Source organism: Halyomorpha halys, unplaced genomic scaffold (assembly GCF_000696795.3).
Source record: "Halyomorpha halys isolate HHAL.00 unplaced genomic scaffold, Hhal_1.1 Scaffold1368.1, whole genome shotgun sequence".
NCBI lineage: Eukaryota > Metazoa > Arthropoda > Insecta > Hemiptera > Pentatomidae > Halyomorpha > Halyomorpha halys.
Window position 1 is genome coordinate 292,727 of NW_027109134.1, and position 15,046 is coordinate 307,772.

General features: G+C 29.5%; 1 protein-coding gene across 1 annotated transcript in view; it reads left to right on the forward strand.

The window, feature by feature from the left end:
• The window catches only part of LOC106689467 (single-minded homolog 1), a gene marked incomplete in the record, with an annotated part of 86,049 nt that overhangs the window by 47,656 nt on the left and 23,347 nt on the right, over positions 1 to 15,046 (forward strand). Inside the window, 1 exon segment of the mRNA XM_067047331.1 lies at positions 7,435 to 7,609. Coding sequence (XP_066903432.1) covers positions 7,435 to 7,609 — 175 coding nt within the window.

A 15,046-nucleotide genomic window follows, 5' to 3' on the forward strand; every position in this document is an offset into this window, starting at 1 on the left:
ATATGATGCAGGATGTAGAGAAACTATCCAGTAGTAGAACTCTAAAAACAGTTTACAATATAAGACCACGAGGCCATCTTCTTTTCAGGCGCCTTGGAGGATTGCCAGGAATGGAAGAGGAAGCAAGGTTAGAAACGAGTGGGTTTGGGTGGTTAGGGAGTTTATTATGGAAGGAATAATATCGGGTTCGTAAATTAATTTAAATTGTAGGAAGATAGAAAGATGTCTGTCGTCATCTTTGTTTTAATCTGACAGCTCTGACTAAGCCCTGCAAACTGGGGCGAAACGTTGGTTAAAAATAAATAGTTTTCTTTTATCATTTTGATACCTTTATTGACCGCCACCCTGACTATCCTCCTACAATATACTTCATGGGGTCAATTATCTTCTTCCAATACTAAGTTTAAAGTTAATTTACTTCACAATCTTCAGTTAAAATATTCCTTGGAATAAACTTCGTTTCGTGGTTCGTTGTATTCCTTATCTGAACTTATCCTAAGAATATTACAGTCTGAAAGTGAGGATTAAGTACGGATTGACTTAACTGCTTTTAGAAATTGTATTTATTTTAATAAAAAGATTGTATAAACCTTCTTGGATAAATCAAATCAAAAACAAAATACTGGGTATGTATAGATGCGTATCTGAAACGTTGTGCGGGACTGCCTATTTAAGTCTAAACTGCAAAAAGCCGGAATCTTATATTGCCGATCTATTGGTTCTTCTGGTTTAGTAGGATAAAATTGTATTCTTATTATTTATTGGTAATTTCTATTTCTGATTTAATTTTAATCATGCATTCAAAAGTATAGCGGTTTTTTTTTCTTTTTCTTGAAATCTGAAAAAAATAATCGAAACAAAAATGTATCAATTTTTCTACAAAGTTACATTCATCACATGCAGATAAATGTTACAAACTTATATCAACTAAATCTAACATAATGAATTATAGAATAATCGTTAAAGGACTGTTGATTTTATGTTTACAATTATTATTATTATTATTATTAAAATCGTTTTGAACTTGAATTTTTTTTTACATGAATAACATGTATTGATTTTCTACTGTAATCAAAAAACACAAAAAGATATGTCTGGCAAAATTAGTTTATTTCAACATTTTTTATAATTTCAATGTTGTATTCCTTCAAGTTACGACGTTCATTCAAATTGTAATCAAATTTGCTCTTGTACAGATCTATCTATTTTCTAAACATTATATTATATTTTAACATATACATTTGCCAATAAAAAAATTTCTTAATTGCAATTATGCCCTATAGATTCCTAAAAATTAGTTTACAACATGATATCTAAGAAAAAAATTATCACTAACATTAATATATTCACATTAAACACACAGTTTTTATTTTATACACTATTAAACTAACCCTACTTTTTTTTCTATCCATACTTACACAAATAACGAATTCTTGAATTTTTTTTATGTATGAGGAACACACCTTTCGCAGTGGAGAAAAATAAAATATGCTTAAAATATAGCATAATGTATATACTCGGTGTTGCATAGTTGTTCATTTGAATTTTAAATAAAAAAATTAATTAATTTAGTTTACTTTATCCGCGATAGGTTTGATTGATAATTTATTTCTAGCATGCCCTCAAAATGTCCGAGTACAAAATAGGGTCTTGGATAGATGTACTTGTATTGCACAATCAACATGATTATTTTGTTACTCTCTATGTACGTTAATGCTTTGTAGTTATTTATGTATGGTATTACAAAATTTAATTAATCGTAATGGGTTATATTTAATGTTAATTTAAATTGAAGTTAATAAGAAATATGAGCTAATCAATTATGTGAGCTTCCAGTCGTAAACAATCGCATGCATGCGTTCTTTTATTTTCATTCTCAGCGGGCCCCTTTGGCGGCAATGTCATTTGATCAGGCTCCAAGTTAATATAATTATTAATGCCATACTTCATGTTCTTTGATATACATAACAATAAATTATAACACTAGTATTATCCATATTTTTTGTTCTAGAAGTGTTATAAAAATTCATTTCTCAATCATTAGAAATTTGAGAAATAGAGCATTACCGTATATACAGCATAGCAATATAATCATGTTTAACATGTAACATATCATTTGATCATTAACATATAACATATATTAATGTTATATGTTAATGATCAAACTGATGTGATAATGATCTGAACACTCCATTTTATATTTAGTTTTGAAGATGTCAGAAATTAATTGTCAAGCAAATTATTTTTTATTTAAATTCAAATGGACAATTCTATAAAAAAAAAACCTTTGGGTATATATATTGAGAAGGTTAAAAAATAACAATACCATAAATAGATAGACTCCTTGCTACTGTTACGGCCAAGCCCAAATTGTGTTAATAATTAATTTTATTAGTAATAAAATTATTATTATTATTTTTTTTTTTTTTTTTTTTTATGAATTTTAATAGTAACTCAGATTTTATGTCGAGTATCCTATAGAATACATTGTTGATCCTACGCTTTCTGGAGGCGTAGATTACAAAAAAGTTTCTTTTTTTTTTTGTTTTTGATTAGGTTATGTCTATAGTGTTATGGACTGATGCAGGGTAGAAACAATAACGGAAATTCTGCATAGATTAATTCTCTATAATATGTTGAACTACAGTTTTATATTTAGCTAAATAAAATAAACGAAAAAATCTGACAGATTTTGAATGTGTTATAAAATAGAAATCAATACTAAAAATTTCTACCGCGTTTATAGAGAAAATAATTGTCAAGTTGTTAATAAAGGTGTTTCCTGCCGGTATGCGGTTCAGAACCTGAGAAGCATTTAAAACATGGAAGGGACAAGTATCATGGTTGTACCTGAAGGCAAGTAAATTAACATATGGGCGTGGCTATTAGGGATTGGTGGGGAGTGGGATGCCACCATCCCACTACCACCTTACCATTACCACCACTCTGCTCAAAACTGATCAAGCCTTTGCATCAAACGTTGATATTTGATATAAACAAAGATAATTTGTTCTTAAACAATACTCAAACATATTGGTCCATGAAAGAATTTATGATTAACTCAACAATCATACATAAAATAGTTTCGGTTGACGCGCTTGAAAATTGTTAGTCTGATGAGGATCTGGATGAGGGATCTTGCTTAATACGTTTTTATTAATAATTTGTCAGTTGCTACCACCACACTTCCTGAACTACTATATATTTCTAATAATGATTCATTTTTATTTATTTCTTAATTTTATTTTCAACAATTCAATAATAATAATAATAAAGGCTTATCGAACCCGAAGGTTCGAAGCCGATAGCATCAATCATTCTCTACATAAATCTGTTCAGTAATGCCCCTCCAAACCCAACTATTAAATCAGTTTTAACTCAATCCTCCCACCTACGTTTCAGTCCGCCCTTTTGATCGTTTACCCGTGGATTCAGTGTTTATCATTAGCGAGTTAGGGATCCATTCGTTACCTTGCACAACATTTCATGCCCATCTTATACGCCGCAATACTAATGTGAACTATATTTACCTAGTTCCCTCGGTTGAACGTTGTTTAGCCTTCTTAGGTTTACTCATTCTTTTTCATAAATTAAAAAATAACAGTGTTTAACCTCGATTTACCTCCCCTTCAATTTTTTTTTATTTTCTATTTACCGTAGAACGTAAATACTTGAACCTTTCTACCTGTTCATATGAATTTCCTGTTCTATCAATATCACTGAAATTGCTTTTCGTAATACTAATGACTATACTAAACTACTTTCATACTAAATGACTAATGGTTTATTTTTTTGTATCCTTACTTATTTCGAAAGTTGGTTTCTTACTAGAATTTATCAACATAGTTGTATTTGATTTTTTAGTTTCTTTGTCCTCACTCAATAATACCAAATGAACAGCATATCCAAGCACGGCTATTTTACTACCTAAAGTTAAACCATTTTTTTATGCATCACTTTTCTAATAACGTATTCTAGTGCTAGATTAAATAAGATAGTTGATAAAGAATCGCCTTGTTTTAAATCTGGCCCAATCTCAAACTTCTCAAAGTAATGATTACCGATTCAAACTTTATTAAACGTTTTGGTACAAACATCCGTACTAGATTGGCATTCTCTGTTCAATAAAAATATTATATAGCTTCTGGCGGTCAATAAAAGCGTAATTGGTCATAAAACTAATCAGAAAAAAAATAGTTAGTTGGCGATTAAATAGAATTTCAATAGTCCTGAAAGAAAGAAGCAGAAAATTTCATTAATTGCATTCGAATAACAAATTAGAAAATAAAAGTTTTCACTTTTAGAAAGAAGAAAAATCGTTCCTCAGAGTTTACCAAAAACTGTTGATACTGTTCATCGAAATACAACAACAAATAAATAAAGTCGTACTATCTAACAATGAAATAGGTTTACTACTATATTTATGTCAACAGGTAATTTTTTATTTATTATTATTTATCCTATGACTTATTATATACGGTATTACATAACTGTTCTAAAAACTTCCAAAATATCAAAGTTCAGGAGTTTAGAAAAACGAAATGAGGGACAATAATAAAAATATAACTAAGAAAATATTTTTGGACCACGGGGATCCGACAACATGTAAATGTCGAAAAATAATTAACCAACACCTAATTTCCTGTATATTTTTTAAGTAAACAATACAATAATAAAACAAAATGCTATGACTTTAAACAAATAATCAGCAGTCGATTTCATTTAGGGTGCAGCATTTTCGAGTAACAGAACTGAAGTCATGCTTATCTCAAGGTTTATTTTTTATTTAGCTTTTTTTTAAACAATAATATTTATTGAAAATTGCTATTATAGATTTCAATGTCAAGATGTTCTGACAATTTGTGCAATTATAAGAGGCAAAAACAGAAACTCAAGAAGTTTATTCCTAACAAAGAAGAAAAACAACAACACCAAAACAAGTATAATCATATCATCCCCCAAATCGGACCACCCAGAAAATGAAACTTTCACAACAGACACTAACAACATGGGTTTAAGAAACATGAAATTCTGTGAAAGCACGTCTTTAACTTTATAGTGTAATTTTACCACTGAACTATAAACAACAACTTCAACACTACTTGACACGCTCCCATAAAATTCCGAAATGACATCGCTCCATTCATTAACTCGGGACCTTACTGAGCGCATGCGCTCCTTCAGGCAGAAGAAGTGCATTTTGAGTTTAGTAGTAGTGGGGGAAACACGTGAGTTTTACCTGGCGACAGTCTGTCTGGCACTATGACCCACCTGGTGAAGATGGCTGCGAAAATTTACACTAGAAAAACCAAGGTAGGATCGTATTTAATCCTGATAATTTATTCAAATAACGTGGAAAAAAATCCTGGCTCTAAAAATGTAATAATTTTAATTACGGTTCCCTAGAAATATTTTTAAAAATGACAACACTAAGTAATATAATAAAAACATTATTTTAGCTTTTCGTATATTGCTGAAAAAGCACCGGTTTTTTATTCCTTTTTAACTATGCGTTTCTTAATTATTTAGTTGTTAAGACTAGTATTTCTGATTATTATTAAATTCTGAATGATTAATGCAATAGATTTATGGAAGATGGTCCGGGTCAAGAAAGATAAAAAAACATATTGAAAAAAATATTTATTGGTAAGGAACGTTTCAGCCCTACTTTGCAGGGCTAAATCAGAACATTGGAAAATATGATATAACAATTAGTATATGAAAGAAAAAAGATAAACGCAATGAACCAAAGGAATATAAATATTTATTTATGCATATAAAGTATATTCTTGTAGTTTAATCATATTTTACAATGTTTTCATTTTTGATCATCAATCTTGATGAAACCTTACAAAGAGCGATAAGATAGTTACTGATACTTTTAGTTAATAAACAGTTTTCTACTAAAGTTTTAAATTTTATTTATTAATTTATAAATAAATAGGTAGTCTCGTGAATGATTCTGGCCATATTCCCCTTAATTCTGTTGAAGCTCTATGTCTATTTTAACTTCACGTTTCTTATTATTTTTAAGGTAGGATATAATATCAAATTTAATTAAATATAGGATATAGAGGAAAATTAAAGTAGAAAACAAAATATCCTTAAATAAATATGAAATTTCAATCCTCCAAAAACAATAAAATTACGTATAATTTTTATAATAATAAAATAATATAATATTATAACAATTTAACAAATAATTAATTCTATTTATATATGTTAATACATGGTACATTAAAAACAATACATAAGTTATTAATATCATAAACTGTAAAATTTAGGTTCATAAATTCAAATATCTTTAAAATTAAATAAGTTAATAAATGCCAAATATTTGTAGTAGAATTTAATATTATAACTTAAAATAAGTCACTTTTATTGTATTATAAATTAACTATTATTATAAACATGATTATTATACTAAAGATTAATTAGTAACTGTAATTTTTCTTTGCTAAGCTATATTACTTATTGTTTCATAAAACTTTTAAGTGTGTTCTATAAGTTTAACCTGTAGATTACAACGATGTAAATATTTACTTTCTTTAAATTTCTTCTATGTAAATTAATAGAGAAACATTTTTAAAAAGAGTGAAAACACCGAGCACTTGAACATTTTATATTAATAAATTTATATTCGCATCTTTTGATAAAATAGTAAACTAATAATTAATAAGTTAATAAATAAACATAAGAAAATATACCTGGAATAGACAATAGCGACATCTGTTAGTTTGAAATAAAATTTTATGGACCCCTGCAGGAATAACAATAAATCACTCATGTCAGTTCACACCATCTGAAGGGAAAACTTAAAATATGTATACAAAGTTTAACGTTTATAATGTTAAGTTTCAAATAATTTCAACTAAAAGTGCTATTTTTAAATATATTGTATTGAATTTTATTTATCCTTGTTGATATTTATAATAAAATATAAAATAAAATAGAAATTCAGTTAAATGTGTGAATTTTGATTTGTAATACTAAATATTTAATTGAGATATTCTTATATATTTAACTTAGTGATCGAAATGCCTAAACTAAAATCGCATGGAAATTTTTAACTTGAAGATATTTTGATTCTAATACCAAATATATAATTTTTTTTCCAGCAGATAAATATTTATAAACTTACATAAAAATAACCTCTTTTACAATACCAAAATTATTGATTTATCAATTTTTAAATAAAAGAACAACTATAATTTCCGAAGAAGATCCCACATAAAAACTAAATTACACAATCAATGTGCATTTAATAGAGAGAATGGTTAGTGTGTGTTTTTTTAAGTTATGTTGATTTAATGTTTATGTTTGAAATAAAATAGTTTTTTCAGAGTTTAGCCTGATATTTAATTTCTGGCACACATTTCTAGCAGGTAAGTATTCATATTACATATCTACATAAAAAAATGAATGGTGTTTCAGATGAAAGAGAAGTCGAAGAACGCGGCGCGGAGCCGTAGGGAGAAAGAAAACACAGAGTTCCTCGAGTTGGCCAAACTTCTTCCTCTTCCTTCTGCGATCACCTCCCAGCTAGACAAGGCTTCCATCATCAGGCTCACAACATCGTATCTCAAAATGAGGCATCTTTTCCCGCACGGTAACAATCTTATCTGCATGATATCATTAAATATAATGTAGTGCCCGTTTTTTCTTTCGTTCTTGAACTTGAGTGTTTAGAAGTATAGTGGGAGGAGGAGGGGGAGAAAGATTTCGGCTATAGATATCCGGTAGCCCATTGATAACTCCTGGTAATATAGTTTGCAGCAACTTGTTACTTTCCCGTGTTCCCAAGAGTGTTAGAAACAACTTCTTCCAACATCTGGTGAAGGCATGACAACTTTTACTTACAACCTTTGGTATTGGGTACTGGTAAGGGGACCTAGTCCGGAAAGTGAGGCTAGTGGCCCTTTTTGCCAACCCCTGGGTACTTTGAAGTTGCCGCCGTGTAATAACTAACTTGTAAGTGTCTAGATTCATTTCTCGAGACCGTCGAGAAATAAATATTAACTGCTCCAGGTGGGAATCGAACCCACAACTTTCCGAATTGAGCGCTCTAGGATCCAAGCTCAACACGCACGGCCGTCCCGTCCCTCTCCCCATTTACAACATTACTTATAAGATAAAGTGATAAAGTTAACCTTTATCTTAATTAAAGAACTTTTTCTTTAATATTCAGAGAGACAATATCTCCTCTTACTATTTATTTTATATGAATGAAAGTATAATCTTACATCCGCGGAAAAACAATAATTATTAAATTCTGTCATATTTTATTTTTAACCATTTATATTATTACTATTTAATTTAGTGCATAATAATTTATACTACGGAATGTGATCGGAAGAGACCGGTCCGCTATTTCCGACTTGCCAGTCTTTTTTAGCTGGTTCTCCTTTAGTTTCACTATTTTTAAAATTATCGCTAAGATGTTTGGCTGAATCGAATTTCACATCATCCTTTCATTCTTTTTCACGTCCACGGTTAATGTTTTACTCCAGTCATAGTCTAGGAGACATTTGAACTGAGATAAAAAAAAACAAAAAAAAAGAAATACAAAGAAAATAAACACCAACGTGCTGTGAGGTGGTCTTCCTGGGCCCTTTTTCATAATGAAAGCTAATAGTATTAGTTCATAGTACAAGTGTAGAAACTAGTCTGGTAATAATACTAATACTTATTATTTTCATGATAGGGATGATTATTAGTGATATCACAGGAATTAAAAAATACCAAAGTACAAGACTGAGTAATTGAATTAAGATAAATCTACAAGACTAATAGTATTAGTTTGTATTTTATTATGAAACAGGGTCCAGATGGCAATGATAGACCCACTGACGATATAGTGCGTCTACCAACCTGACGTAAAGGTTGTGGAATCATAACTTCGACTTATAGAGGTTTTCCAAGACATAATACGTATCAACATAGGCGAACGCTAACCGAGGGGTTTCGGAAAAGTCGAATTATTAAAGAATTCAACATTTTCTTCTCTGTTTTCATACCGATTCAACAATGTAGAAGGGAACAGTGAATGAGATGTTATGTTAAGTATATTATGTGAAATAAAGAAAATACTAAAACGAAAGTCGTTAGAGCGATTAGTAACCAGTACCAACTAATTCTATGTAATCAGAACTAGTAGTCAATCGAATCATGTGGTGCCACCCTCCAGTCCATGGGTCATTGGCCCCTTGGGAAAATTATATTGCTTAAAAGTGCATTTTGAGTCACTATTATTGTGCACTTGCCTTTAAAAATCTTTCAGGTAAGACCCAAAAATCAGGAAAGGTAATTATTAAAATAGTGTAACTATACATCGTTTTTAAAATATTGCTGGACCCTCCCACTTCCCATCCTCAGATCACAAGTTGGGAACCACTGCTGCGAAGGGTTAAACTGGGAGCAGAGAGGGGAATAGATATAGATGAATGAGAAAGAAAGAATTGTTTATTTATGCAGAAAATGAAATTATACAATATAAATATTTACATTTAAAGAGGATAGAAATGAATACATCGATAGATGAATTAAAGAAATCATTAAATAATACGCAGAATGTTATTATTATTAGTAATAGAGTATTATTATTATTTTGGTATTTTCCGTTTTTATTCATATAATATCCCCCTCTGCCGGAAAAGCATTTCCTTCGAAAGCTTTCTAATTTTTTTTTTTTTTATTTATTTAATGTAATTTACAACTGTACAAAATAATACAATAGGTAAATATGTTGTATGTTTCATATACACTTGAAAATCTTGGAAAGGAACAACCCATTGGTGGTACTTCAAACATTAATTTAAATTAGAAGGTCCCGTGGCCATCTTTTCTAAATTTAATAATATTTTGGTTCATTCTTTATGGGTATCATGTTTTGAATGATATGATCGGTTTTCAAATGTGAGAACCCTGTACTAACTTGATGATCCTGAAAAACCTAGACATTGTCCGGATTCTTTTGTTCGTTTATTATTTTTAAACTATTCCTTTTTAGCGAGATATACATGTATTCTGAGTTGATGAGCGTCAAATTTCCTTTGGGCTGTACTGGTCGACAGTATTTTTTGAAGACACACACATCAGGTGCAAAGTAAAAAAAAACGTTAAAACTGTAATTAATCTGTTTAGCGTTTTATTTTTTTACTTATTATCATTATCAACATTCTTATTTAACAAACACGAAAAATATTAATGATGTTTGTATTAGATAATCCCATCCCTCTTCCTATAAACTAGAAGTCCACAACACTCGATTGAGTATAACCTTTCATTCAATTTCTACGGTGCCCCACACTTGGGTCAAGATAGACTTTGTGCTGATATCTCACTTCTCAACAGCTTCAAAATATTTCCCCACTCATCCGCTGGCGATCCATGCCTATTCATACTTTTCCCATTCATTTTATTTGAATAGAGATTCGGTTTTGAATAAGCCCTCATGACAATATAGAGGCGCCAAACAGGGAAAAAAGTGCACGAGGATGGTGGCTCTTTGACAAGGCCGTGCGAGGTCTTCGGTTACACGCGATATCGCTCTATCTCCCTCCCTTTTATCGATTGTCTGTCTGTAGCAGAATTGCTGAGTGTCAGGATTTCTCCTCATGGGTACATTCATATTTCCAGAGGGAAAAAAATTGGATGACCACTGAAGAAATATCTCGAGAATATAGACAGATCCTTATCGTAAACCTTTATTTTGGTTTTGTGACACGAAATGAAATGTTATTGCTGTTTGATTATCATCTTGCATTTCTTCTGAGCAATCAACTGATTTAAAGAAAATAAAATCTTTGTATGCGAATGAAAATATTACATTAAATAATTTTCTTATGTAGAAATGTCGATGTAGGGATTGCTTGTTAACAGTACATTAAAATCCAGCTTATCAGTTTTAGTTAGGACCGAGACATTGCTGGTTAAGCGGAAAAAACAGGTTAATCTGGACTGATTTTATTTTAATAAAAAATAAAATGTAATAAAAACTTAATGATATTACCTATGCATTGTATAGGTAATACGAGTTTATCAGGCTAACTTAAATTAAACATATTTTTTTAGATTCCTATATGATTAAATTTCTGTGCATAAACGACCTTTTAGTTTTTAATTCTGATCATGAATTTAGATATTTTGTTTTATTTTACCGAACTACATGTTTTCCCTGGATTCTTATCTTTTATAATCCCGGTTAAGCTGGGTTCTGCTAGTCATTCTTTTAACAGCTAATCATCTTTAGCTTAATTGGTTAATTTATTACTATCACACGTTCACATCTCTCTACAATTGTTACATACATAAACGTTCTTGTAATTTCTCAAGTCAATACTCTGTTTTGTATTTTCATCCTATATACAATTTTTTGGATTTAAAATAAGTTTAAAATATCTATTTTAAAAACTTATTACACTAGCTTCAAGGTTAATTTATATGAAACCAACTAATGATGGTTCCTGAAAAAAATTATAATTTTTATTTGTTTACCTCTCTTATATCCAGAAGGTTGAAAACTGGTATTCCATTATTTAATAGATGTTCAATTATTTGTCCTAATTTATACTGTTGTATCAACCTAAATATCATTTTATAGAGGTTTGAAGTTAAAAGGACCATAGTTCCTTGGTTTTTAGTTATATTTGATTCAAACAAAAACTATGTCAAAGAGCATATTATTGTATAATATTTCGGTCTAGGCCTCTACTTAATTTTAAATAAACAAAAACTGGTAAATGTTAACGTTTTGAAAATATAAAACAAGGATTTACAAAGTTTAGCTCAAACCTCTGTAAAATGTAAAATAGGCTAACACATCTATTAAACAATTAACGTCTAAAAAAATAATAAATACCTGTTTTCAACTCTGCGAATATAGTACAAACTTGAGTAGAGAAATTAGAATCTAATTTAAATTGATTGATTTCCTATGGATTGACAAAAAATTCACCTTATAAACTCAATATGTTTACTTATAGCATCTATAAAAATATTTGTTATTTATTTTTAGCTTATTAATTTAGTTATAATGGTGTATAATGATATAGAATTAATAATAAATATAGTATTTAAGATATATCAGTTCCAATTCCATCTTTTCACGATAGAATAATTCGATATTGAGAATATTTTTCTGCGGAAATCCTGATATATTTTAGTATGTGTTAACGGGATAAAAATCGAATTCCAATCGTGACATCATTATCATATGTAATTCATGATGAGTGTTGGATAAAAAGTAATCACAACTCCTATTACTTTAATTTGAAATTGTAGAAATAAAATTACAATTATCTGTAATTGTAACGGATAATTATAAGTACTCTATGAATCAATGTAATTATAATTTTTATCCGCAATTACAATTACAATTACTAGTTGAATAAAAATAATTACATTTAGTTGAGTCAAAGTAATTTCAATTATTTATTACAATGTTATATGATTACAATGATTTTTTTTTCCAACCTATTCATTCTTAACAGTGTTGGACAAAATGTAATTGCAATTATATAATTAGTTAAATGTAATTGAAATTAGTTTCATTCAACTAGCAATTTTAATTTCGGACCATTAGTACAAGTAGTTGAAATTAATGATTAAATTTGAAGAAAAAAAAAATGAGTTTGAGAGAACTGTTTTCAATTTATACTAATATCTTCGTACCTTAAATTAGTAATGACATCAAATTAAAAAATACATTTCATCTATTTGATAGCAATTTTGAAATGGATATTATCGGATCCTCAAATAAACTTTTAATTACTTCCTTTTTATTACTAAAATATATTTATAGCTGTTTAATTTCTTTTGAACGACCTAGGTTTTTTTTTTTACAACCTTTTTAATTTTATTTTCTACAGTCTATTGAAAGAAAATTACTCTACCCTCATTTAGACAACGGAATAACAAAGGTTATAAATATGGAACGTGTAATAAAACTACAAATGATAAATAGACTATTGCGTAACTGTTAAATAATTGATTAGGGAATGTCTTTGAAAATTGGCGAAGTAATAATTTTCTTCAAATATAAATAGAATTACTTGTGCAATAAAGATAGTTCCAAAAACACCGATTAATTCTGCTAAAATCCGTATAAACTTTATCATTTATGTGTATATGTATAGAACGATAAAACCTGGGACATTGTAGAAATAACAAATCTCTCTAATTACTAAAAATATATTATATATGTATCTAAATAAAATGAGTTATTTTTTTTTTTATTTCTATTAATTAAAAAACTTATTTTATTCAATTAACTTGAATTATCATAAAAATAAACAAGTTACTTTACCTATATTATTTTTTAAATATTAATTCCTATTCGGTATTTGTGAAACTATGGCTGATTTAGACCTATGTTAACTGATGCACTTGATACTATACAAGCCCCGTGACTGAAGGTTGAACTGTTCTGTTTAGTTATGAGTATTGCATTGTCTGCCGACCTACTTACAACGTGCTGAGTTGCCTAGATTCCCCACCAGGCAGTTCTTCTTTCTTCAGTTAATAATTTTATTTTATATTTATATTAATATATAAGAATCGGTAACGCTGCAATCCATGAAGTATCAGGGGTTGAATACATTGTAAGGAAATACTGTTTCTTGAACCACGGTGGTGTGCAAGGAGATTTGTTCATGATCACGCTCCACAGCCAAGTTTTACCCACCCAATTTATTTATGGGCCTACAGGGATGAAGCAGGCTTAAAGTAACATAATAAATAATGATTTGCTACAACTTTATTCGAACATGAGCCGGGGGTTAGTGGAACAGCGCCTTACTCACTGAGCTACCCCGTCCTTAATAATAATGTACAAAAAAAGAAAACTCGATTCTTTTGTCCTAATTTGAATTTGCGAAATGAAACGGATTGAAAAATGCAACATATGCAATGCAATACAATGCTACATAAATTCAATATTAAATGCAACTAACTGAAAATTTATTTGTTGCTCATTCCTCCCTTTATCTTTCTGATTAACTTCATTCTTTTCTCACTAGAGTCACCCCAGATCTAGTCCTCTTCGTGATTATTTCATGACCCCCTTCTTAGTTAAGTTAGATTCTTATTCAGTTCAATATCCTGAATAATATCTCAGATTTATCACCCCTTTATTAAATAATTTCAATTTATATTTTATACACATCAAAGTCTAAAAAATTGGTCATTCCTCCAATCCATCTTTTCGGTCTTTCCGTATAATAAGTTATCTCTCCCCAATAATTTGGAAACCCAAAAAATTTGGAAATTTATTATTATAAAACAGCAAAAATTAGAGTAAAAAAATATTTAAAGAGGTTATTATACTCGAAATGGCTTATACTCGGTATTCCAAGAGAGAAGATAGATTTCCAAAAATTCTCAGTTAAAGTGCCAATATCCAGGAATTTTCTTCAGGCCTCAGGAATTTTGGGAAATCTGGTCAAAATTGTTGGGATATTTTAGATTTTGATCAATCAATAAGTTATTGCAGTAACCCTCATAATAGGCCTCGCGACATTATGACTATCGCTTCTGTTCTTGATTTGATATACCTTTGTAATTTGTGATGAAATCGATTGTAGCGAGACCTTAACTGTTCGCTGACTGCCATTTGTAATTCAGCATGTACATTTGCTGGAGCGTGCTAGCACTCTAGCATTCTGCACTCAGCGCTGAGATTTTAATACGGCCTGGGCGCGTTGAAAGTGTTGAATCTCGAAAAGGAATCTCCATTTCTCTCTGTCTTACTGGAATTGTCATGTTTCCTGTAGGAGGAACACTAAGAATTAGCCGTTATTTGGTCAACAATTTATCTAAATAAAATAGATGATTAAATTTTAGTTGGAATTTTTATTTATGAATTAATTAATATAATCATGAACTTCAAAAATGTATCCAACATTTGGTCTAAAAACTAAAATTTGGTCCGTCAACAAAAGAACAGCAAACTATAAAGTTGAAAAGCAGGGTATAGTATCCCCGGAACGTCCTAGAAGAACAAAGAATATATTAGATTTATTGATAAAAACTATTATATTTAATAATA